Below are 26,864 nucleotides of genomic sequence, written 5' to 3'. Positions count from 1 at the left end.
GAAATGGAATTTAATAATATTATCAAGAAAAAAGTGACGCCACCATTCGAGGATAATAGCCTTATGATTAGGGTGAGTGTAGTCTAAAGAGCAGTGCAAGGGCAGAAATGTACAGTACTCTATAACCGAGCAAGGCTGTGCAATACAGGCCATGTAAACTTGTATTCTGGAGATTGTGGGCTTAAACCCCATGATCGGCAACCCTAAAGATGGGTTTCTATAGTTTCCCCCAGTTTTACACTTGGGCAAATACTGGGGCTGTTATTTAAGGCCATGACCTCTCCATTCCCAGCCCTTGCCTTTGTTGGGTTGACAGGTATTGTCATGATCAGAAAACAAATCCCTTATATTATCTCTTGGAAAGCCAAATTCCGTTTGAAACCCTTGCATTTCAAATGCATTCTTGCGATCTTGCAGCAGGTGACCTACAGGAGGCTGTCAGACTAACTTTTCTCCCCGGAACTGTATCAAGATAACAGTACAAATTATATGTTTCATACTACTTCAGGTCTGATTGTGATTTGTTCCTAAAATTTGAAGTTACACAGTGTCTGAAATTTGATGTTAAGCAGTGTCCTTGGCAGTGTTTAAACATCTCCTGTTAAATATTGATTTTAGACAGTGTCCAAATGATAAATAATGTCTTTGCTATGTGGCAGCCATACTTAGGCATTGTTTAACCATAAACATTGTTTAAATACTATTTCTACAATTTACCCAGCAAGTGTTCTAACTTGCATACAGAGTGCAATTCATCAGTCATCATGACTATTGAAAGTACTACAAGATGTCTGCTTATAATTTGTAAAGGACCAAGATTTGGTGATTGCCACAGTCATACTGAGTATGTATGTTCCGAGAAGGATACAGAGCTTTTAATAATTGAGTATTTTAGTTTCTTTGGACTTCAAAGTCTGTAGGCTTGTGTGCAAGTTCTTGAATGTAACAAACAGAAAATTATGGATATACTATAGTATTATCTTTCTTGTTTGATCACATATTTCATTTCTTTTTATTTCAGGTTTGGTTTTATTCCCCGCACGTTTGTACTTCCTCAGGATAGTAAATTGTTACGTCAAGCTTGGGAGAAAAGTTGTGGAAAAGAGAAGTGGATCATAAAGCCTGTAAGTACAGCATCTTGTCCCTGCTAAATTAGATGCAAATTAGCTTCTTAGCAGAGTATAATAATTAATAGATCGTATGCTCACTATGTGGATCAGTTTTAGAGAGTCTACATCTTGATCGTAAGTTCACAAGTTAAAACCCCAGTAGGGATCAGGATTTTTGAAGGGAGAAAGAAAATCCATTCAGCACTTCATTTTGCTCATCATCATCATCACTGGTGGCCTACCAGCAGGTCTTCGCATGAATTCTCCATGCTGTTCTGTCTTCAGCCATTCTCTTTGTCTTCCAATAGCTTCTATTTATCTTTACACTGTCCACTAACTGATACCTCTTCCTTCCTCTCTTCAGTTTCCCTTGTATCTTCACTTCCAGTGCTTCAGTTATTAAACAATTTCGTCGCAAGCAATGGCCTAACCAATTTTTCTTCAGTCTTTGGATGCATTCCAGTATTGTTCTCCTTCCTTCACCCACTCTTTTTAAGACTTCCTCATTCCTTACATTTTCCTGCCAGCTGATTTTTTCCATCTTCCGCCAGATCCACATCTCAAATGCTTCTAGTCTTCTTTCTTCCTCTCTTCTCAACGTCCAAGTCTCAGCCCCATAAAGCGCCACACTCCATACAAAGCATTTCACTAACCTCTTCGTAAGGCCCTATTTAGAGGCCCACTCAACAGTGTGCTTTGTTTCATAAATGCTTCCTTGGCCATTGCAATTCTAGTCTTTACTTCATCCAAGCAATAAAGATCACTTCTGATTATGCTTCCTAAATATTTGAATTTAGACACTCGTTCGATTTCTTCCCCCGAAAGTATTATTTTAGCCGTTGAGTCCTTCTTTGACCCCATGATCATTGCCTTGGTCGTTTTCCTATTAATTTACATGCCTAACTTCTTACAGGATCTGTTTAATTTTTCCAACATGGCATTTATCATTTTCTCAGTTTCTGCTAGAACCGCCATGTCATCTGCAAATCGAATGCATTCAATTCTTTTTCCTTGAACTTCCATGCTTTTGTTTTCCCTGAAACCAATTTGCAATCAATTCCTCCAGGTATATATTAAACAGCGTTGGTGAAAGATAAACAGCCTTGCCTCACCCCTCTGCCAATTCTGCTCCCTTGTGACAGATCATGTCCTATTCTGATTTGTACAGTTTGTTTTATGTAAGGTTCTTAATTAGCCTTCTTTCTTTCCAGTAGACTCATTCTTCTTCAGTATGCCTAGGGGCATGATTTTTTCGCATTAACGATAAACGCGGCAAAAAATATTTTGAAGCGATTTTGCTATACCTTTATGAATCATATGTTTCTGGTTAAGAAAATATGGATATTATGTTCGCGAATTAAATAGATAAGGCCATTTTAAAGCGAAATTCAATTATTTCGCGATAAGTGCGATATTACAGTGAAATCTGTAGTGAACAACGAACTTGACATGTTGTTCCAAGATTATGTATGAAAAGTAAAGGAAGAGCGAACAAAGATTCATCAAGAAATATGTTATCATTAATGTTCTGGAAAATGTCTTTAAGACATGGCATCAAAGAAAAGGGGTTGGCTCCAGGCTTCTTGCCAAACGAAATGTTTCGAATGTTGTTCTTGTGGTGGCTGGTAATCCCACCCCAGGTTGTCTCTTCACGGCATTGTGCAGTCCTGGAATCGCTAATGACGTCTACAAACAGCACAATTGAGTGGTGTATTTCGGCTTCGTGGGCAGGTAAGATTAAGAAAGTGATCACATACAGTAGCGAAGATGGTTCGCTCGACAAGTGTTACGGTGCACAGCAGAGCTAAACAGTTTGCGAGTGAAGGTTTATACATTTCGGAAAGCAATATTTTAATGTGTAAATTTAGTAATGTTCGTATCGTGTCTCAAAACATTGTTTTATAAATAAGGAACATTCAGAACGTAAATTTAGCACTTCAACAGTGAAACGGCAGGCAACAATAGAACTCTCATTAGATATGCAAAAGAAAGCTCTAAGACTGAAAAAATAGAATTTATTCACGAAACAACAGCGATGCTACTCAAAGCCAACATCCCGCTGGAGAAGGCAGACGACCCTGCAGTCCGGAAATGGCTTCACAAGTATGTACCAGGTATGTACAGTCTATCAATTAAACCTCCACAATCAACGATCAGTGATAGTTATGAAACCTTTAATGATTAATTTTAGAATTGCATTAAAGCGAAATTAAAGCGATACGGCAATATCTATTTCGCGAAATAACGCGAAAATTAGTATCCTTCTCGCGAAATCGTTTAAAAATTAATGCGAAAAAATCATACCTTTAAGTATGCCCATCAATTTCTCCCATTGAACTCTGTCAAAAGCCTTTTCCAGGTCAATAAAAGTCACAAATACCAGTCTTTCTTTTTCAATGCATCTTTCTCCAATAGTTCTTAGTGACCCAATAGCATCTCTTGTACCTTTTCCCTTTCTAAATCCATGCTGCTCTTCCTTAATCACTTCATCTAATTTTCTATATAACCTTCTATTCAGGACTCTCAATAGTACTTTCGCTGCATGGGAAATCAGACTTATGGTCCTGTGATCTTCAAACTTACATGCATCTTTCTTCGTTGCTATAGGGATCATTACTGTGGTTAGAACCTAAATGAAAAACTCTGAAATAGGTCATCCAGCAGAGTTCTGTTTTTTCTGCTGTCTGGTAGAGTAAAACAAAATATGAGAAATGACATGTAGGCAGCCTAAATCGTGTCAGCCTCCTGCTCCTCCTTTGTTGTATAACAAAATCACATGTTTCTGTAGATTCTCCTTTACTTGCAGAAACTTGCCACTTTTTGGGCTGCAAAAAAATGCTGTATGAGTGAGACTTGCTGGTTGCTTGAAGTGTAGTTTGCTGTTTCTGCCAGTAGCGCGTATTGGACTCAACACTGAATATTTGCGGTCCGCTGCCCTATTCCCATGTGTTTCGGTGTAACTGGTCACTGTGAGTTTATATGATGCAGTATTACTGGAATACTTGCTCATTGTGGATTAAGAAACAATTTTGAGATCACAAAACACATGTGTACTCGAAAGACTCGTAGAATATTTTGTAGCAGACTGGATTAGAGCGTCACTAGTCAGGTCTGCGCTGAACGAAAGTAGTACAGTGCTGCTTCCTAACGGGTGATAACGGATATTTGGAATGCCAGATTTTGCAATAAGAAGGTTGCTACATGACATCTTTATTTCAAAACTCATCCAGAATTGCATGATGAATCATCGAGAAAGTGGATGCGTCAGGTAGTTGGAACCCTTTTTAAGATATGAGGTTATGACTTGTCTGGATCTGGATAAGCCTGTGCCAAACTTGTAACTTGTTTAATTGCTCAGTACTGTTTATAAATTAGTTTTGGCAGACTGAAGAACCTAATATTTGACTGTGTGGAACTGATGCTTCAGCATAAGTCATTTCCTCATTGCAAATGGGAAACTTCTCTACAACACATTAATTTCTTTTATAATTGCAATACAGTAGAAGCCCGCTATAGCGAGTACGACATATAGCGAGATATTTTCTGTTCCTTGAAAATTCCTATATTAAAACGTGTGTCTTCCTTCGGTTACAGCTAGAGTCCTATCACTGATACATCCGTTATTACGAGCAATTAAGCATGGGTTATTTTTTCTGTCATACATATGTATGCTGTCCAGTGATTATATTGAATGCGAATGATTATCTTCGGTATAGTTTTCGTGGTATATGCACTAGTGAGCTCTCTCATCGACATTCAAACTCGAAGGGGATGTCAGAGTTGATTAGTAATACTCGTCGACTGGTGTTCTGTAAACACAATTTGACAATGAAAGAGAATATGTTTCCGTAATAAATGCGTAAATAACATGACCGATTGTAGTAGTTAACTCTTTAGAAGAAGAGGGTTAAATAAATAATCGCTTAATTTAATGTTATGTACCATATAAAATCAAGTAACAAAGTGATACACTTCAAAATACGCCGCTCAGTAGATGACTCATTTTAGAGGTTAGTTTATTCAGTAAAACCTTGTTCAGACGTTTCTGCAGGGGACACGGAAAGAAGACGTGTTAAGAGAGAAAACGTACTATCAAATACACAAATCAGAACTATCCAACAGGGATATGTAAACACTTGATATGTTTTTCTCAGAGATGCTTGTATTTTAAGTCACGTATGTACGGGTACAGTGAAAGATATAGGCTATGTACCATTTCTAAAGAAGAGAGTATTAAAAGGCGTGAAAAAGATGGAGAACAAATACAAAAATATTTTCCGCTGGGGCTTATTAAATATGGGTAACATCAGTGTAATAAAAGGTGTGTAAAACACCAGACAACAAATATAAAAACATTTGCACTGGGGTCCATAAAAGTATCAACATGTTATTTGCAGATCACTCTCTTTCTAGTACAAATGTCAGCTCAAGCCTTATATTTCGGACCAGTTGGTTATTAAATATTTTTTTCTGATCACACTCTTTGATCATGAATTATTTTAAAGTTAAACACGGCCATTGTGAGAGGATTACTTTGACCGTAATCTCGAATGCGACAACACTTCGATCAATTCAAGACCGATCAATAGGATCAACTCGAAGTTGCGAGTTTCAACATACGTGCCACTGTTGAAAGATGCTGGTGCCTAGATTTTAATTTTGTCTTCTTTAATAAGCAATACCACGACTTTGCTAGTATCCGTAACTGGTCTACACAATAATATGACCACGCCAGTCAACTTCACACGATTATGTTCCTAATCCTTACGTAGGCTGTCACGTGACAAATATTCGGTACCCTTCACTGTATCCTCACTATAACTTACTGTTATTATTCCAATTCAGGGCCATTTCTCGTTTTCATGCAACTTTCTCTGACTGGCCTCCATTGGCGAAGACTCTAATCTGTGTTGGAAATCACGTTCCTTTCCCAAGGGATGACAAAGAACATTTTCAGGAATAGGAAAAATGTGATCATACAAATCGGTAACAGTGAAAATTTGTGACGCGATAAGTATTTTTATATAGATTTAATGCGATGTGAATCAGTACTTCAAATTTACGGCGTGCTAAGCGAGAAATCGTATTTATGAGGAAATCCCTAATGAGATTTCACTGTATTTTCTCGCGTGTGGTTAAATATGAAAAAGCTATTCCCAAGTAAATTTATAGCGAAAACGTTATCATTACTTTACTGGGGCTTGAAATATGTTTTCATTATGCATATAAGGTTAAGTTAGGTTAGATTATGCAGTTTGAATAAGTAAACTAAAAGGTTTGTCACAGAACCCACTGGAGTGATACTGGTCCAGTTTTTCAGAAAGAAATTCAACATATGGGTCATGTTTCTCGGAATTAGAAGAAAACTAACGAGTAAGCTGCAGTATGGAAATCTGCGAAAACACAAGTTTTGAACAAACAGATTGCTGTTACATATCAATTTTAATGTGTGTTGGTTTCCCCTTCCCTCCCCCCGCCGTTTATGATTTATTGTAAATCTGGTATAACGACAATCCGCTGTAGTGTGTAAATTTTTTGCTGTTATGATATCTCGCTATAATGGACTTATGCTGTATTTACATTGTAAAATTTCTCAGTGAGAAAGCAGGCTCCTCTCTGTCGGTTTGACAAATGGGAAGTAATCGCTATGTTCTATATGTATACTATTAATGTATTTTATTGAAATCTTATTGTCTAATCTTATTGTGAAATAGCCCGCTTCAGCCAGAGGTACAGGAATCAAGGTCATCAATCGGTGGGCTCAGATACCTAAGAAGAGACCTCTCGTGGTGCAGAAGTACATCTCTGAACCGTACCTCATCAATGGCAGCAAGTTTGATCTTCGGCTGTATGTGCTAGTCACCAGTATGAACCCATTGCGTATATACCTCTACGATGATGGTCTTGTTAGGTTTGCCTCAGGTGGGTGGTTGTTGTTGTTGTTATTATTATTATTATTATTATTATTATTATTATTATTATTATTATTATTATTATGAAAAAATATTGGGCTGATACGAAATCAAGAAATTCTTTGTGTAATTGGCTAGAATGGTCCAGTGTAGGCCATAAAATGTATTATTATTATTAGTATTATGATTATTATTATGATTATTATTATTATTATTATTATTAGTAGTAGTAGTAGTAGTAGTAGTAGTAGTAGTAGTAGTAGTAGTAGTAGTAGTAGTAGTAGTAGTAGCTGTTGTATAGTTATTGACAGCACTATCACTTGGCTTGAGCACGATAACATTTTAATTGGCTATTTGTTGAGCATTTTTCATAGAACTGGTTGTGGTTTAATGTCTTCATGCTTCGAGGTTTTATTTCTGTTGGTAGGTCCAGAAAATACTAAAATACTATGGGTGGACATTGACCCACTAACTCAAAAATGAAGCCTTCAGCAGATTTACAAAGCTAAGCAGTGATGACAGAATGAACATCACTCTTATGAGCACCTAGGTCAAAATCACTCAGGCCTGTTTAATTGAAACTTCGGTTTATGTACAATTTACTTCTTCATACACTTCATACTGTTTTGTTTTTCGTCTGAAAAAATTGTTTTCTTGTGTCAAGTAATGGCATCTTATAACATTGAAGAGAGAGTGAGTTTTCTCAGTCTGTCTTTGTATAGATGTTCAAAATTCTTTAGGTTCAAAATTATGTCATGTTCATGGAATGACGTATAGAATGGGAATGTAGAAGTGAATGAAGCATTCATTTCACCTTAACGTTCCACACGTGTTATGTGTCATAGACTGTATTTATGGAGGAATACCTTTCGTCATAACCTACAAGACTGCATTTACTATTTGTATGAATTTCTATTTAATGTCTGACCAGGGTTATCTGTTATGGGATGGAGCAAACCATACAGCCAGCGATTCAACACCAAGTGTTGCGCAACGTTAAATAACTGGACACTCTAAAGAGGCCAGTTGCTTCAGGTGGAGGGAGCACCTTTAGTTGGGTGCTGACGGGGGCAGCCTCATTGAAACCGGGCAGTAGGGTATAAAATGGCTTCGGGTGTTGTGAGCCTTTCATAGTAATTGTGTCAAAATGGATCAGAACAGGACCTAACGAGCACCCCAGAAGCAACGTGTATCTCCTGGATCTTCAGAAGGTGCGAGAGTTGGATGGAGGTCAATGATCCAAAGCCCGACCCAGAAGCTCCTTGGATTACGGTGATGGAGGAGGAGGTATTGTATTTCAAAGATAAATTTCTTTGATACGTACTGTAAATAGATAAGTCAGACAAAATGGTGTGTATCTCACTTCTTCATCATCACACTTGAGCAACAATACCATTTTCTTTTGGGGAGGATGAACAACTGTGGTGGTCTTCAATAAAGTAGCATGCATGGAACTCCTCCAGAAGAGCAGAGTCCCTTTTATTCTTTTTCTTTTCTGGGAACGATCTTGTTCTGCTATTATTCCTGATGCTTTTAAACTCTCTAGTTTCCATGCTGTTTGAATATAAAATGTCCTAGGCTGTCAATAACAAGAAGTTGTATATGTCTATTGAAACTAGCACTTTTCCTAAGTTTACAAAGGAAGAAATAGTTTGACAGTGATATTAAAACTTTTATGAAATGGGGAATTCTGTTCAACAGTGTTTTCTAATTCAAGTCCAATCTTAAGAACGTAGTTTCTTGTTTACATAAATGCAGTAGTCATTTCCTGGCAGGGGTAGAACAACCCCGCCCCCCCCACCCTCAGTCGATTTAAAAAATATATAAATAAACTAAACAAACATTCAGAGACATACAGTAGAACCTTGATAATTCGAAATAGCTCTCGTTCCCCGAAACATGAGGTACGGTTTTGCATGTTACAGTAGAACCTTGATTACCATATAATCTCGAATACCACCCGACACTGAATAAGACCCGCACCCTTATTTTGAAAATACAGAATTAAAAAAAAAGTCAAAATTATTTACGATCTTTACTAACACACATCAAATGATTAGAAAATACAAATAAAAGTAAACAAACATTTCCAGAACAATATCCAACAAGTTCATTCATCATCATCATCATCAGTACCAACTTCGGAACTTTCATCACCATCACCTTCCCACAAAATGTCGTCATTGCTGCCACCCATAGCATTAGAAATGCTACATTTTCTGAAGCTCTTCCGTATGAGGTTTCCAGGGATACGATTCCATGCCGTCAAAATCCACGAACACAGCAGCTGAACTTCCGGGTGCTGAATGCAAACAGTTGGCGTCAGTGTGTAATTTCAATTTCTGGAAACTGTACACTCAGTCCACAAAAAGCTCTATGATCACCATTACATGTTAATAGCACATTTTTCTTCTTTCTCCAATCCCGAATACACGACTCATCAGTATCGTATTTCCTACCGGCGGCATGATTTCTAATAATTTTGGCTTCCCGAACTACTTTCAGTTTCTCACCCGCAGTAAAAGATCGCAAACACTTTGTGGAATTCATGTTGATACTCCGAGAACGTGCGTGAGACTGACGCCAAGTGCGGAAGTAGTGTGTACTGAGAGCGGAGTGAGCATCGTTGCCAAGCCGTGCCAGCGGTGATGCCCTATTTATGCATATTTTGAAAGGTAAATTACCCAAAATTTTAAATAAGACCCGCACCCAATTTTGGAAGTGATATTTTGGAAAAAACTGTGTTGGTGGCATTCGAGATTATACGGTATACATTCCCAGAAACTATGTTTTCCCGTATTATTCGTTCAAATTACGTGATCCCGCGAGCATCCTAATTAAATCACGTAAAAATCCTGTATTATCCGTTGCTCAAACAAATGATTTCCCAGATCAACTGTCCAGAAATTTCAGTCCCATCAACGCTAAATCCTTGATCGTGCGTTTTTCAAGAACCTGCAGTTCACAGAAGGACAGCTATGGCATACTTATGGATCTTGGTGTTAACTTCCCGTTATTGCGGTAATTTGTACTGAAAAAGCGATCGGCGGTGAACTTGAATAAGGGACCATCTTAGCATCGCATTCGGGGGGTATTGTTTAGAGAATCCTCGGAAATCATGAAGCAGTGTGTGTCCACAACAATCGGAAGGAGACAGAGTGCATTTCGACAGCTCTACTTGGACGGAACGAGTTTCGTCAAATGTTCGTACTTGCAAATCATCTACATTATGTCCAGGGTTAGATGTTTACTTTTTTACTTTTTCCAAGTGTTTCGCCGAACAGGTTTTTGGCTCTTCTCTCGGGGCACTATATAGTCACTGGGCTTTCAGGCAGGAATCAAAACTGCTCCTTCTTAAGTAGCACTAATTTTAGTATTTTAATATTATCGTATACGATTATGTTAAAAGGAGTCCGCCTCTGTAGCATAACGGTTAGTGTTATTAGCTGCCGTCCTCGGGGGCCCTGGTTCGATTCCCGGTACTGCCAGAAATTTAAAACTGGCAGGAGGGCTGGTATCAATCAATCAATCAATCAATCAGTGCTGATCTGCATTTAGGGCAGTCGCCCAGAGGCGGACTCCTTTTAACATAATCGTATACGATAATATTAAAATACTAAAATTAGTGCTACTTAAGAAGGAGCAGTTTTGATTCTTGCCTGAAAGCCCAGTGACTATATAGTGCCCCGAGAGAAGAGCCAAAAACCTGTTCGGCGAAACACTCGGAAAAAGTAAAAGAGTAAACATCTAACCCTGGACATAATGTAGATGGTTTGCAAGTATGTGGTTGATATGGTACATGCAGCTCACCTCCATTGGGGGTGTGCCTGAAAAGAGCAGCACCACCTCGGGATGAGGACACAAATTTTTTTATGTTAAAAGGAGAATAATAAAACTTAGATTTCCACCTATTCAATACTTAAAAAGCAAATAGAAAATTAGGATCTCATCCTTATTTTATTGCTTGATTGTTAAAACATAGGACATGTTTTGTTCATTTTCTGAACATCTTCAGCCATAAATATTTTTACAAGATTGATAGGTAACATTGTTCCAGAACTTACATGTATGGTTTGCCGTTAACAAACTTATCAATGACCAACTTTAAGAAACCCTATTAAATATAAATCGTTTATATATTACGTCGTCTAATTAAGAATGATATGACAATTTGTTGAGTTTGAAATTAAAACTCATTGCCTGTTAGTTGGTTTCTGTATAACTACATTTACAATCTATTAAACTGCTGAATGCCTTAAAAATTTTGTTGTTTGAACATAAAAAAACATTTTGTTAAAATCTGGTGTAAACTTTTCCATGTGTTATACCATATAGAAATGAAATCTTAATACACACTCAAAACAGCTGAGTTTAGGTGTAAGTATTATTCTGTTCGTCCACAAAATGTCTAAACTGATGCGCCATATTGATTATAGGTTATGAATATTGTAACACTTTAAAATATTTAACATCAGAAATTGTTGAATTTACAATTTTCTTGTAGTCGTAACTAGTGTATGACAGTCTTATGAACGTAAGCAGGCTCTAAGTCATATGGGGACACTCAAGCTTTGGTGATAGGTGAGCAGTAATTTCTTCCAAGCTATGTAAGTAAGCCTGTTGACATAATCTGTAACAGGGAAATATAGCTTATAAATCTCATATTTTGTCGCGTATCGGCTCAAGACAACTAAGGTTATGTTACAAGGAGATTCCCACCTTCCAATACTTGTACAATTTCTTATAGCTAGTTTATTGTTTACATGGCATAATCTAGCTTAAACTCGTAAGTGTGATAATAAATAGAGCATTTTTCGTTCCAATATGGGACATCTCCAGCTAAAAGATTTAACAAAAATTAACAGGACAATTAAAATGTAGATGGTGATTATGATGATGAGCTAAAATGTTCATGTTGGGTTAAAACTTCCAAGTCAGTGTCCAAGGTAATGAATAAAATCGGCATAAGGAGTCTTCTTTAGGCTGGAGAAGTATATACTTGTTGTGTCTTTAAGATAAACTTAAGAATATAAAAGATTTTCTAACACATGATTATCAGGGGAGCTTGTGAGAACAACCGTAGTTGAAGTTGATCTGAAGTTAAAATGTTGTGATAAGTCTGAGATATGAAGAGATTAAGTAAGTAGGGAGAAATTTTAAAGGAGAAAACCTTCAGTCAGTTGACGACACGGCGTAAGGAAGGACGCCAAACATAACACGATCGATTATTAAATAAGAATGTAATCACTACATTTCTTTCTCTTATGTATTGAATAGGTTGAACCTCTTTTTCAATTATTTAATTTTTAACGTTAATACTTTCATAACGGAACAATGAAATTTTTATCTTTAAATGCTCAAGCTAAACAAAAAGCCTTCTCTTACATGGGCCTTAAGAAGATCAAGATCGCTAAATTAGGAAAAGACATCGACTTCCTGAAACAATGCATGTCCTACAATCTTACCCCCAAATTTCTTCAAAGTTGTACCAGAAAAAACATTTCTTCTCCTCACATGTTAAAAACCCAAAGAATAACCAACAAAATTTGGTTAAAAAACGAAATTCGTTTCTTATACAAGAAAAAATCATTTTTAAACAACAGATTATACAAAACACATCTAGAAATTGCTAATCTTCTCCCGAGTGTACAATGGAACCTCTTCCTAACTCAAGTAGACAATAAATTATTTCATGTACTGTCAATTAAACAACAAACCCTAGAGAAAAAACTTAAAATTCTTAAGAACAACTCTTCTTCACATAAATTTCAGTTTAAGAACCTTAACACACCCTCCAAAACTATTGAACAATTCCATCCTCCCATTGTAAATCTATCTAAAACAACTCTGAGTGATGTTGAAAACTCAATTCTTTCGAAGGGCCTCAAACACAATTGGCCCAATCTCAACACTTTCAAAGTAGCCACCAATTTAATTATTGAATCTGAAATAGCCATTAACAAAATTCCAACAGATGAACAAGATGAAATCAGATATGAAGTAAAAAGAAAACTTGAAAAAATCCTCATTAACAATAACAAAAACATTTCTCTTAATAATAATAATAATAATAATAATAATAATAATAATAATAATAATAATAATAATAATAATAATAATAATTTAATTAATGATAATAAAATCATTTCAGATCTTAAAAAGAAAATCAATGACAATAATCTCATTATCACCAAATCTGATAAAGGCAACACTACTGTCATAATGGAAAAAACTGACTACTTAGATAAAACCAAAATTTTTTTCAGTGACCCTTCTTTTTCTATAGTAAAAAAAGACCCAACCACAAAAATCCAACGCCTACTCAAACATACTTTAGAAAATGCTTCCTTTCTCCTCACAGATCAAGAAAAAACTAAATTAATAAACATGAACCCAGGACTACCCACTGCCAAAGCCCTCCCTAAAATTCACAAAACTAACATCCGTCCAATAATCAATTACAGACCCAGTTCCCTATACAACACTTCTAAATTCATCCAAACATTTTTACTAAAAAATTATCGATTTTTATCCAACAAATCTATCAAAAACACTTCTGATCTAATCAACAAATTAAGGAATTTTGAAATCCAACCAAATTTTTCTCTCCATTCTTTTGACATTGTAAACATGTACCCTAGTATTCCAATTTCAAAATTATTCCCCATTATAAACAACCACCTAAACAAATTCAGTAACCTAAGTAAACTTGAAATTCAAGACTTCATGTCTATTTTAAAATTAGTTCTCAACAATAATTATTTTATCTTTGACAACACCATTTATCAACAAGATGGCTTGGCTATGGGCTCACCAGTTTCTGGCATTCTTGCTGAAATTTACCTCGACTTCTTAGAAAACACAAAAATTAATAATAATAATAATTTCTCCACATCCTCTTTTGGGCTAGATATGTCGATGACACATTAGTAATTTTAAATGAGGAATCAACCAACGCAGCCTCTACACTTCTTCATCTCAACAACCTAGACTCTAACATTAAATTCACCCTCGAATCAGAACACAACCAAACTCTTAATTTTCTAGACCTAACTATCACTAGACATCCTTCTTCTTTATCTTACAAAATTTTCAGAAAACCAACCCAAACAGCAACCACAATATGACAAGATTCTTCGCACCCTCAAGCTCATAAACGTGCTACTTATAACAGCTTAATTTTTCGTGCCTTTAACACCCCTATGTCCAAAAAAGATTTAAATAATGAATTAAACACCATCTGCAACATTGCTAAATTCAATGACTTTAACAACTCCTTCATAAACCGCATCATCAACAAATTCAAACACCGTCCAAAAACCACTTTATCTAAAGACATAATAAAACCAACTGCTTTTTCCACCTTCACTTTCACTCAGGATGCTTATAAAATAACTAATATTTTTAAAAAACATAAATTTCTTTTAGAACTAACAATAGAAATCTTGATATCTTACACAACTCTAAATCTCTAAATAAGTCTAATGCTTTTTCTAAATCTGGTGTATGCAGATTCAAATGCAACAACTGCAATTCCTCCTACGTCGGACAAACTGGCCGCAACTTCAATATCAGGTACTCTGAACATGTCAACGCCATTAAATACAACAGATTCTCTGCCATAGGACAGCACATACAAGACTCCAAGCATAGTTTCACCAGTAACAATGACATGAAAATACTTAAAATCATTAACAAAGGCCCCCTCTTAAACATTACTGAAAATTGCTTTATCCACCTTGACCAGTACTTCAACCCTAATTTCAATTTAAACGACATTTCTGAAAAACCCAACATCCTTTTCGACTTCCTAATTCTTCTTCTCAAAAATACCAAATTCCGAAACCCCAATTCTATTTTCCATGCCTTACAAAGTTCCCACCCACATTTTCTACCTCCAATAACCCACCCTCCTAACCCACCCTAAACTAACCCCACCTTCATTTTCCTCTCTTATCCTTCCTCAACACCATCTAACTTCAATTTCTTTTATTCTTCTGTTATTTCACTATCACTCTTGCTCTTTTAATTTATTCTACCTTTTCTACAAATTAAAAAAAAAAAAACCACTTACCTTCATTTCGGTTCTCCTCACTCAAATTTTAACTCTTGTCTTGCGCCAACTTTGACTACTTCAATCATGACCTGAATTTTTTCAATTTAAAAAATAGCGCACTCTGCGCACTCTGCATATATCTTTTCATTTGTTTTCCGATATTGCGCTTTTTATTATATTTTTTTCTCTTTACAATTGTTTTTTCAAGTCAACTGTTTTCCAAGAAATCAACAGGAGCACAATTACTCATTTAATTATAATGAATTGCGTTGTATATTTCTATATATACGTACTTAACTTCCCGCAACCGAGGCAAATACTGGATCTTCAGGATGTTCTCCATTCTACTTTGGCATTCAAGAATACAGCGCATGACCTTGAAAGTGCCGCGCTGATCACCGGGAGCTGGCAGTTTGCTTCTATAAATCTATTCGTCTGCGACTTCAACATATTTATGGATCTTCATATGTTGTTCGATAGTGTTGTGACTTTGTACCTGACAGAGTGTAAAAACTTACCCATTTGACCGTTCTCCACTATTCATAAACATTGTGAGACTTTACCTATCATTGCGTGTGCCGTACTACCATTCATAATATTACGTACTGTTTTTCTTTTAAGTGACTCACAATTTCTACCCCCATCATCAATTTATATTTCATTTTATACCGATCCCGAGTTCACTTAATCTTTTTCTTTATCACGTGCATTGTTTTTCATGTTTTTTATGTTTTGAACGGCTGACGATGACCTGGACTAGGGTCGAAACCGGTCCCATTTTTAATTACTATTAAATAAGAATGTAATCACTACATTTCTTTCTCTTATGTATTGAATAGGTTGAAGCTCTTTTTCAATTATTTAATTTTTAACGTTAATACTTTCAATACGGAACAATGAAATTTTTATCTTTATATGAGGTAACAATTTCACATCCTTACACCTCACCAACATACATTCTTACAAGGTTTTCTCCTTTAAAATTTCTCCCTACTTACTTAATTTCTTCATATTTCAGACTTATAACAACATTCTAACTTCAGATCAATTTCAACTACGGTTGTTCTCAAGAGTTCCCCCGGCAATCATATGTTAGAAAATCTTTTATATTCTTAAGTGTATCTTCAAGTCACAACAAATATATACTTCTCCAGCCTAAAGAAGACCCCTTACGCCGATTTTATTCCTTACCCTGGATACTGACTTGTTGGAAGTTTTAACCCAAAATGAATGAACATTTTAGCTCATCATAATCACCATATACATTTTAATTGTCCTGTCAATTTTTGTTAAATCTTTTAGCTGAAGATGTTCCATATTGGAACGAAACAAGTTCTATTTATTATCACACTTAGAGTTTAAGCTGGATTATGTCATGTAAACAGTAAACTAGCTATAAGAAATTGTACAAGTATTGGAAGGTGGGAATCTCCTTGTAACATAATCTTAGGGAAATATATGTAAGAATATGCTAAATGGTGTGATGTCGGAAAACTAACGTTTGAAGGATCAGCACTTACCCCTTCTACTCCTGCCTACGTTTACGCTAGTGCTCTCAGCTGTTTGACGACTGCTTGTCATTCTACTTGCACTCCTTGTGTTGTATATGTGTCTCCGTAACTGCGGGGCATTGGGAGGGGAGGTAGCAGAGGGCAGCGTCCTAGCGAATGGCGTGATTCGTGGAGGGGAATGTTCAGAAGTAGTGTAGGAGGGGGTATATGTACTCGTAGAATGACTTATTATTATCCGGAAAAAAAATGTTTGCAAATTTTGTGCTATCGAGTTTGAATGTTTGTATTAACTTCGGTATTTTTTCAATTGATGGGTTTTTGATTTCTAATTCGTCATTCAAGTTTTTATCTCTGTTGAAGTGTTTGTCTATGTGGATATATATGTTCTCCAGTTCATTCATCAATTTTCCTTTATCGATCTTTCTGATTATTTTAAAATCTTTTTCTATAGTAGTAAAATGGTGTCCTTTTTCTTGCATATGCTTACTCATAGCGGAAAATTTATTATAAAACTGCTGCCAGTTTGACCAACGTAAGAAAAACCACACTCGGAGCAAGTAAGCTCATAGATTCCTCAACATTGGTATTTGTTATTGCGTGAACTTACACTATTATGCTTGAAAAAGATATTTCTATTTGTATTTTGTGTTTTAAATGCAATATTAATTTGTTTTTAAATCTGATTCGTGATTTGATATACTGCTGAATTTTTGAATGTAAATGTTTTAAACTTTGGCTTTGCAGTTTTGATCACAATAATGTTAGTGATCTCACTTAGTTTACAAAAGGAGTATATCTTTTACCTCACCAATTCAATACAATTAATACCATGTTATGTGGTTAAATAAACAGAAATTCTGAATTTTAAGGGGATATGTTTTGCTCTTCCTTTATTGGGCATCATCAGCCTTGTTTAATCTTAAAACAAACATTATTTAAAGAAAATTGACATTTATAATTGTGCCAACATTTGTCAAGCGTAGCGAAAGAGAAGGAAGTGGTGGGCCTATGGGGCTGGACAGATAAGCACTTGAAATCAAAGTGCCAAAACTTTATTATATAACAGATTTAAATTTGCCTTGTTTTGATAACATTTGCTACGCACCTTAAACATAAACTCTGTCAGACTCTTTATCCACTATATAGTAAGAACACTATCGTATAATATATAATTTACAACCGTACACAAGGTCACCTAGGGAACCGGCCCAGGTAATTTAAAAATACAGATAATACAATCTTAAGAGGAGGGTATCCCACTTCATATTATCGCTGAATACCAACAGGTAATTCTAGAAAATAATGTGGCTAACAATCTAAACCTATTATACTTTAGGAAAGCACAAGTTTACCATAACATCTAAACAGCTCTTAGAATTGCAGAGTTTCTAACAGATGCGACTTACACATTACTTGGCATTACACGAAGGAGCGTAAAACCTTGCCACTTCATTATAAGGAACCTCAAATAACATTACCCATGGCTTTACAATTCATAATGAAAGACTTTACAATTTAAAGATCCCCATTCAAGGGGTATGACATGCCTCATCAAATAAACTGCCACGGCAGAAGTGGGAGATAGTACAAGAAAAAAACGAGCATTAGCTCTACGTAAACGCACCAACAAGACTTTTACAAGAAAGTTACAAATAATTTTGTGCAAACCTAACACCGTGATTTCATATCATTACAATACTAAAATGGTTCCAACCACCTCGTGCCCTTTCTTACTTGGTAAGACCGGGGAACTATAGAAATTTCAGCTCCTACCTCCATGTCAGTGGGACCTAGATTGACATCCGCACGGCACCAGGTCGTATGTGTGTCGCCTTCAAGCACCAAAAGCAGAATCCTCTCTCTCAGTTCGGTCAACCGTGACCTTGCCCAAGGGGCGAGGTGACGTGTCAAGCAAGTCAACAACGATTGGATCCCCCGAAAGGGGGAGGGGAAGTAGCCCAAAGACATGGAGGCATGAGAAGAGGGGAAATGCTTCCAGAGTGGGAAATATCCACTTCCTCTGGGGCCATACTTAATAATTAAGGAATGACACTGTATTAATGGAGGTAAGGCAGGCTAAGAAATAAATACATAAAATATACATATACAAGAAAAACAGTTACAAATATAAGGTTACAGGTAAGATTAGAGTGTTTTATAACTACTATTCCTTAGTGTTTTTAACATTAAGAAATCACAGTTCAATTTTTATAAATTATAAATGTCAATTTCCTCTAAATAATGTTTGTTTTAAGATTAAACAAGGCTGATGATGCCCAATAAAAGAAGGGTGAAACACGTTCCCTTTAAATTTAGAATTTCTATGTTTATTTAACCGCATAACATGGTATTAATTGTATTGAATAGGTGGGGTTAAAGATATACTCCTTTTGTAAACTAACTGAGATTGCTGTTTTCAATACGGAACACAAATGAGAGTGATGGTTTGTAATAAGGTTAAGCTCTATTAATAATTTTATTAACAAAATCTATTTTATAACCATTAACAGAAGGGAAGACTTTTATGAATTTAATTTCCTTCTTTAAACTATTATTAGAGAGTGGCATTTTTAAAGGCTCTGTATATCAGACTGAAGAAAGCAGCTTGTTCTGTGATTTTGGATGTAGGGAATCTTTTTTGGTAGTTATTGGGACTAAGATGGCCTTCTATAAATTTGAAAGTCAAATTTATTTTCTGTTCGTCTTACTCCAGTATCCAAAAACTTTAACGAATGATTTTCTTCTTCCTCCTCAGTAAGTTTTACTCTTTGGTCAAGGTTATTTAAGAAGTTTATTATATTATCACTGTCATTATGTTTGCTATCTATTATAACAAAGGTATCGTCTACATATCTCAACCACAAACATAGTCCTTTTCTGGTTATTTTTATTTTGCTATGCTCTAAATGATCTATATAAATATTGGCTAAAATTCCAGACATGGGGTCATCCATCCCCAAACACATCTGTTTGTAAATTTTATTGTTGAATGTGAAATAATTATTGTTTAAAACAAAATTAAGTAAATGTATAAATTCTTCTATTTCGCATGTACTTACCTTGCCCTGTTTGGCTAGATTGGTCTTGATGATTTCAACAGTTTTTTTAAATAGGTTTGTTCTGATACATATTGGTTATATCATAGGAACACATCCTGTGATGTGATTGTAAGCTAAGCACTCACAAGCACTCCTCCCATCCCTCCAAACCTCCCATCCGCCGCCGCTAACTACAGTCCCAGGATAACACGAAACAGATCTCGACAGGCAGCCGCACAGAGCACGTGGCACCAGCACTCAACGTAAGTAATCCAACACACAACTCACCTTCTACAGTTTATCATACACTATCTCTCACACTGATTTTTTCTATTTGCAGATACATACATTCTACAACATATAAGAAACCTCCACGCTATCACCACTATAAATGCATATTCTCAATTTAAACTTCATTCAAGATGCACGGCACATCAAACGCAACTCAAATCATAAGTCACCATTTGACTCAGTGGCGGCATATGTAACTCTTCAATGATATTTACAAAGCAAGATAACTTCATCACTAGCAACAATCCATGAAAATCGCAACTAATGATGAAGCAACATAAGCTTCGACTTACAATATACTTACTAATTCACCAGTGCAGTGTAGTAAACAGTGAAAATTAGAATAAGGAATTGTACCTATTCCATTTGTTACTATTTCACCTGGTTTACAAATATTTTTAACCGGCTTGCTATGTCGGATCAAAACTTTTTATGTTGTACACTATAAGATGATAATGTTGATACATATTTTATAATACTAATGTAAACAAGTATAAACCCCATCTTACGTTAAAAATAGGTACACTAGGCAACGTATATCATACAACAAGGAATTTTAAATCCAGAATCCTTTCTATTTTAATAAGTATTTTTAACTTCTGGTCCAATTGGACTAGTTTTACAAGAATGTAACGTCCCAGAATTAATGCAAGAAATGTAAAAACTTACTTGGTGTTTTTAGATTAGATACAATGAAACAATATGCCTCAATACTATAGATTTTTAAGCCTGTACAGCAATTACAAACACTAGTGTATATAAGTGTAAACTTTATCTCAGTTTTATAATTAATGTAAACAAGTGTAAAATCCACTTGATGTTCAATAACCTAGACATAACAAAGTTATATACCTCACACAATGGTATTTTTAAGCCAATAGATGAATCCACTAATATATCAACAAACAATCTTACAATGTCTGATTCAATTGGACTATTAATGAAGGTACAATCTCCCATATGTGATGTTTTTGTAATTACATAAATCTTTTTGTGTGTCAGCTGAGGATGATCCCCTAGGGATCGAAACCGGTACTGACAGAATTTACTACTTTAGTAAATAAATTAATGTATTGATAAGGTGGAGACTTCTCAATTACTTTTATGTTGTAGCTAAAAGTAACACGAACAGAAAATAAATTTGACTTTCAAATATATAGAAAGCCATCTTAAGTCCCGATAACTATCGAAAAAGAATCCCTACATCCAAAATCACAGAAACAAGCCGCTTTCTTTAGTCTGATATACACAGCCTTTAAAATGCCACTCTCTAATAATAGTTTAAAGAAGGAAATTAAATTTATAAAAGACTTAGCTTTCGTTAATGGTTATAAAATAGATTTTGTTAATAAAATTATTAATAGAGTGAAATTGAAACTAGCCACGAACCGTATTCCAATCAAAACTGCAAAGCCAAAGTTTGAAACATTTATGGCCGAGTGCATCAACCTTGATTACTGTAATCAGTGTTTAAAATAGCCTTTAATCACTGTTTACGGTCGCTTGTATTGCATCAATCCCGATTATGGCCTTAATCACTGATTTAAGGTTAATCGGTGAAATTCGGGCGTTTAAGAATGCTAATCATTGATTAGCAACAAAACTTCAAAATGGCAGCAAGGTTTGTAGACGATTTTGAAGACGAGTTGCTGTATCTTCAATATCTCGAGTATACTGATAATCAGGGCGACGATATGGTGATAGTTGAGAGGGGTAACCCTTTTGAAGAACTAGGTGAGAAAAAATTCATGGAAAGGTTCCGTCTCTCGAAACGAACTGTGTTATTTTTGCTACAACAAATTCGTGATCAGCTGGATTTTCCAACGCGAAGAAATAATCCTGTTTCTCCAGTAAATAGGCTACTGACTGCTTTGAGATATTATGCTACGGGTGCTTTTAATATTGTAATAGGAGATACTGCCGGAATACACAGGACAACTGCAGCCAGGATTATTCATGACGTAAGTGACATTATAGCCTCTCTCAGCAACAGATATATATATTTTTTCCAAGAACAGACAGTGAAAAAAGAGAGGTCATGGAAGGTTTTTTTAACATAGTCAGATTTCCTGGAGTGATTGGAACAATCGATTGCACTCATGTCCGTATTCAATCTCCTGGTGGCAATAATGCAGAGATATTTAGGAACAGAAAAGGTTATTTTTCGATAAATGTGCAGACTATATGTGACAGCAATTTGCTAATAAGGGATATTGTAGCCAGATGGCCCGGGTCTGTGCACGATAGCACTATTCTTCAGAACTGCAGCAAGAGAGCGCAGTTCGAAAGAAGAGAAATAGCAAATGGCTATTTATTAGGTGATAGTGGTTATGCTTGCAAGCCTTACCTGTTAACACCATTACTCAATCCCACAAGTAGAGAAGAGCAGAATTATAACAGGGCACACATAACAACCAGGAACACGGTGGAACGTCAGTATGGAGTATGGAAACGTAGATTTCCTGCCCTCTCAATTGGTTTAAGATGTGAAGTTCACAAAGCCTTAAACATCATTCTTGCTACTGCAGTGTTACACAATATTGCTGTATCATCAAGAGAAGACAATCCTCCAGATGATCTGGCAGTAAGACATGTGTTAGAAGAGTTACAACAAAACAGAGGTCCTGATGTTGAAAATGATGCACCAATTGATGCAATACATCATATGTACAGAAATGATGATAACGCTGGGAGAGCTGTTCGCCAGGTGCTAATAAATGACTATTTCAGGTGAGTAAATTACACTGTTATACATATTCTCATAACTTTATTGTTACACATAATTTCAATAATCCTGTATAAGCAAACAGACATAACTTGCAATTAAGTTATTCCCTTTTACTATTCATATTTTGCCAATATTTTAGTTTTTCTTTTAATACTGCTATTGTTAAATTTTTTATTTCAATTTCTTTTTCATGTTCTTTTTTCATAAACTCTGATTGCTGTTCTAACACAAGAATTCTCTTTTCACAGGAATCTATAATTTTATTCCTCGGAGACAGACCTACTTTCTTCTTCGGAAAGCTAGGAGTTTTCTTGCTTGGATCTGGAGTTGAAAATGATGTTCCCGATGATCCTGACTGTGCGTCATTTGCGGGTGAAGTCTGTAGGCCTATTGTGTCCACTGTTTGATATGTTACATACATGAATTACCTCTTCGAGTGGGAAGTTTATTTCTGAAACAATTATAATGAAGTAGCATTTCTACTGACAGACTGCTAATAATAGAATTTGAAACCTGAAAAGTGAACAGGACTGTATATTCATCATCAAGATACCTAAATGTGTTATTATTCAGGTGATAAATTAAATTATTGCATCACATATACATAGTGAGAATTACCTTCAGTTACATCTCCTTGGTATAGTGCATCAGAGTCATGTGGATTTTCTAGAGGTGTTATTGTAGGCCCAATTAGAGCCATGATGTTTTCGGCACCTTTGGAATTGGGAGGCTTAAAATAACCACCACTAGTTTTATTCCTATTGACTTTCTCATCTGCACATATCTTCCTTGCTTTTCTTTTCAGATTTTCATAGCAGACTTTTAAATGTTTGTAGTCTCGAGAACGAACACCTTGTAGCAAAATAATGAAAACATAAATCAGAATAATAAAATTAATAAGCAGTCCTACTAATAAAACGTCTTTTTTACAGTTGTTTAACATTTGTATAGTTACACACTGAATAAACCCTGTATAAGCGATGCAGATTTTTGTTACTAATAATCATGGTATAGGTATAGTATTACTATACTGCATGTATACATTAATTGCAAGCAGTAGGAATCTCCTCCTGCAGTTCACTGTTGCACTTCATCATGTACGCTGATTTTATGATCGCTCTTACTTGTTATCTAGGAGAAAAACATTTCGAGAAGCTGCGTGGTAGCACAAATAAACTTAGAATCTGAAAGCCAGTGGCAACATAAGAGGTGAAAGTTGACTGGCAATTTGATTTATATCTGACAAAATTGCTGTAGCTTTCTTGTGTAATGAAAGAAAAAAATATAATTGAATTAAAAGAGAATATATATGAACGTTATGTTTAATGCCTGCAAGTTAATTCCACACACACACACACACACACACACACAGGGAAAAAAATCAAAATAGGCCTATTAGTGACCATTGGGCAGCTGTGCTGCTGATTGCAACATCTACTTGAAATTACATTGCAATGTAATAATAAAACCATCATGTGAAAACTGTTATCATCACCAGCACAGTATTCAGTGTTAACCTCCTCCACTCCCTCCATAAGTATCTAGGCCTAGGGTAGAGAAAGTGAAATCTGTCTGCAAACGAATAAGGGTAGAAAATCTCCAGGACGAGGAAATTAGACAGAAGTACATGGATATGATTAGTGAGAAGTTTCGAACAATAGACAGTAAGCAGGTTCAGGATATAGAAAGTGAATGGGTGGCATACAGGGATGCTGTAGTAGAAACAGCAAGGGAATGCGTAGGAACAACTGTGTGTAAAGATGGGAAAAGGCGAACATCTTGGTGGAATGATGAAGTGAGAGCAGCCTGTAAACGTAAAAAGAAGGCTTATCAGAAATGGCTCCAAACAAAGGCCGAGGCAGACTGGGATTTGTACGTAGATGAAAGAAACAGAGCGAAACAAATAGTTGTTGAATCCAAAAAGAAGTCATGGGAAGATTTTGGTAATAACCTGGAAAGGCTAGGTCAAGCAGCAGGGAAACCTTTCTGGACAGTAATAAAGAATCTTAGGAAGGGAGGGAAAAAGGAATTGAACAGTGTTTTGAGTAATTCAGGTGAACTCATAACAGATCCCAGGGAATCACTGGAGAGGTGGAGGGAATATTTTGAACATCTTCTCAATGTAAAAGGAAATCATCATGGTGGTGTTGCAAACAGTCAAGCTCATGGGGAGGAGGAAAATGATGTTGCTGAAATTATGCTTGAGGAAGTGGAAAGGATAGTAAATAAACTCCATTGTCATAAGGCAGCAGGAATAGATGAAATTAGACCTGAAATGGTGAAGTATAGTGGGAAGGCAGGGATGAAATGGCTTCATAGAGTAGTCAAATTAGCGTGGAGTGTTGGTAAGGTACCTTCAGATTGGACAAAAGCAGTAATTGCACCTATCTATAAGCAAGGGAACAGGAAGGATTGCAACAACTATCGAGGTATCTCATTGATTAGTATACCAGGCAAAGTATTCACAGGCATCTTGGAAGGGAGGGTGCGATCAGTCGTTGAGAGGAAGTTGGATGAAAACCAGTGTGGTTTCAGACCACAGAGAGGCTGTCAGGATCAGATTTTCAGTATGCGCCAGGTAATTGAAAAATGCTACGAGAGGAATAGGCAGTTGTGTTTATGTTTCGTAGATCTAGAGAAAGCATATGACAGGGTACCGAGGGAAAAGATGTTCACTATCCTGGGGGACTATGGAATTAAAGGTAGATTATTAAAATCAATCAAAGGGATTTATGTTGACAATTGGGCTTCAGTGAGAATTGATGGTAGAATGAGTTCTTGGTTCAGGGTACTTACAGGAGTTAGACAAGGCTGTAATCTTTCACCTTTGCTGTTTGTAGTTTACATGGATCATATGCTGAAAGGTATAAAATGGCAGGGAGGGATTCAGTTAGGTGGAAATGTAGTAAGCAGCCTGGCCTATGCTGACGACTTGGTCTTAATGGCAGACTGTGCCGAAAGCCTGCAGTCTAACATCTTGGAACTTGAAAATAGGTGCAATGAGTATGGTATGAAAATTAGCCTCTCGAAGACTAAATTGATGTCAGTAGGTAAGAAATCCAACAGAATTGAATGTCAGATTGGTGATACAAAGCTAGAACAGGTCGATAATTTCAAGTATTTAGGTTGTGTGTTTTCCCAGGATGGTAATATAGTAAGTGAGATTGAATCAAGGTGTAGTAAAGCTAATGCAGTGAGCTCGCAGTTGCGATCAGCAGTATTCTGTAAGAAGGAAGTCAGCTCCCAGACAAAACTATCTTTACATCGGTCTGTTTTCAGACCAACTTTGCTTTACGGGAGCGAAAGCTGGGTGGACTCAGGATATCTTATTCATAAGTTAGAAGTAACAGACATGAAAGTAGCAAGAATGATTGCTGGTACAAACAGGTGGGAACAATGGCAGGAGGGAACTCGGAATGAGGAGATAAAGGCTAATTTAGGAATGAACTCGATGGATGAAGCTGTACGCATAAACCGGCTTCGGTGGTGGGGTCATGTGACGCAAATGGAGGAGGATAGGTTACCTAGGAGAATAATGGATTCCGTTATGGAGGGTAAGAGAAGTAGAGGGAGACCAAGACGACGATGGTTAGACTCTGTTTCTAACGATTTAAGAATAAGAGGTATAGAACTAAATGAGGCCACAACACTAGTTGCAAATCGAGGATTGTGGCGACGTTTAGTAAATTCTCAGAGGCTTGCAGACTGAACGCTGAAAGGCATAACAGTCTATAATGATAATGTAATGTATGTATGTATGTATGAATATGAACTAGTATTAACACAGGCGAAATACGTTGGAGCAGCTGACCTAACCGCCACTCGAGTACAGGCAGCACACTCTACGTTCCACACTAGGACATGACAACAATGTGGAAAAACACCATTCACACAGGCACACATATGCTGCCATCAAGGAAAAGAAAAAAAGAAATGCTCTTGGATTGTCTAACATTACCTATTCACATTCACAAATGTAAGTAAATGCAATTCATACATGAACATATGGTTGAGCCTGGCATTAATGAAAACATTTCACTGAACCAAGATCTAGCATGGTTGAGACTCTGAGCATCTCACGGAGCAAAAGTGAGCTCTTATAGCAGCTGAAAAAGGCCTTCCTGCTGGTGACGGGTCAAAATTTCTTAGAAGAATTCCAAATTTTACTTAAGACACTGTCCAGACATCACTAACATGAAGCACTGCACCAGGCAAAAAT

At 36.2% G+C, this 26,864-nt stretch overlaps 1 protein-coding gene across 2 annotated transcripts in view; it reads left to right on the top strand.

Moving 5' to 3' along the window:
- LOC136858771 (tubulin polyglutamylase ttll-4) overlaps window positions 1-26,864 on the top strand; it is a 407,488-nt gene that overhangs the window by 128,032 nt on the left and 252,592 nt on the right. For both annotated transcript variants that reach the window (XM_067138563.2, XM_067138562.2), the window contains exons 8-9: window positions 1,022-1,124; window positions 6,824-7,031. In XM_067138563.2, coding sequence (XP_066994664.2) covers window positions 1,022-1,124; window positions 6,824-7,031 — 311 coding nt within the window. The remainder of the gene's footprint in view (window positions 1-1,021; window positions 1,125-6,823; window positions 7,032-26,864) is intronic.

This window comes from Anabrus simplex, chromosome 1 (assembly GCF_040414725.1).
Source record: "Anabrus simplex isolate iqAnaSimp1 chromosome 1, ASM4041472v1, whole genome shotgun sequence".
Classification (NCBI taxonomy): Eukaryota; Metazoa; Arthropoda; class Insecta; order Orthoptera; family Tettigoniidae; genus Anabrus; species Anabrus simplex.
This window is presented reverse-complemented; position numbering and strand designations above follow the sequence as displayed.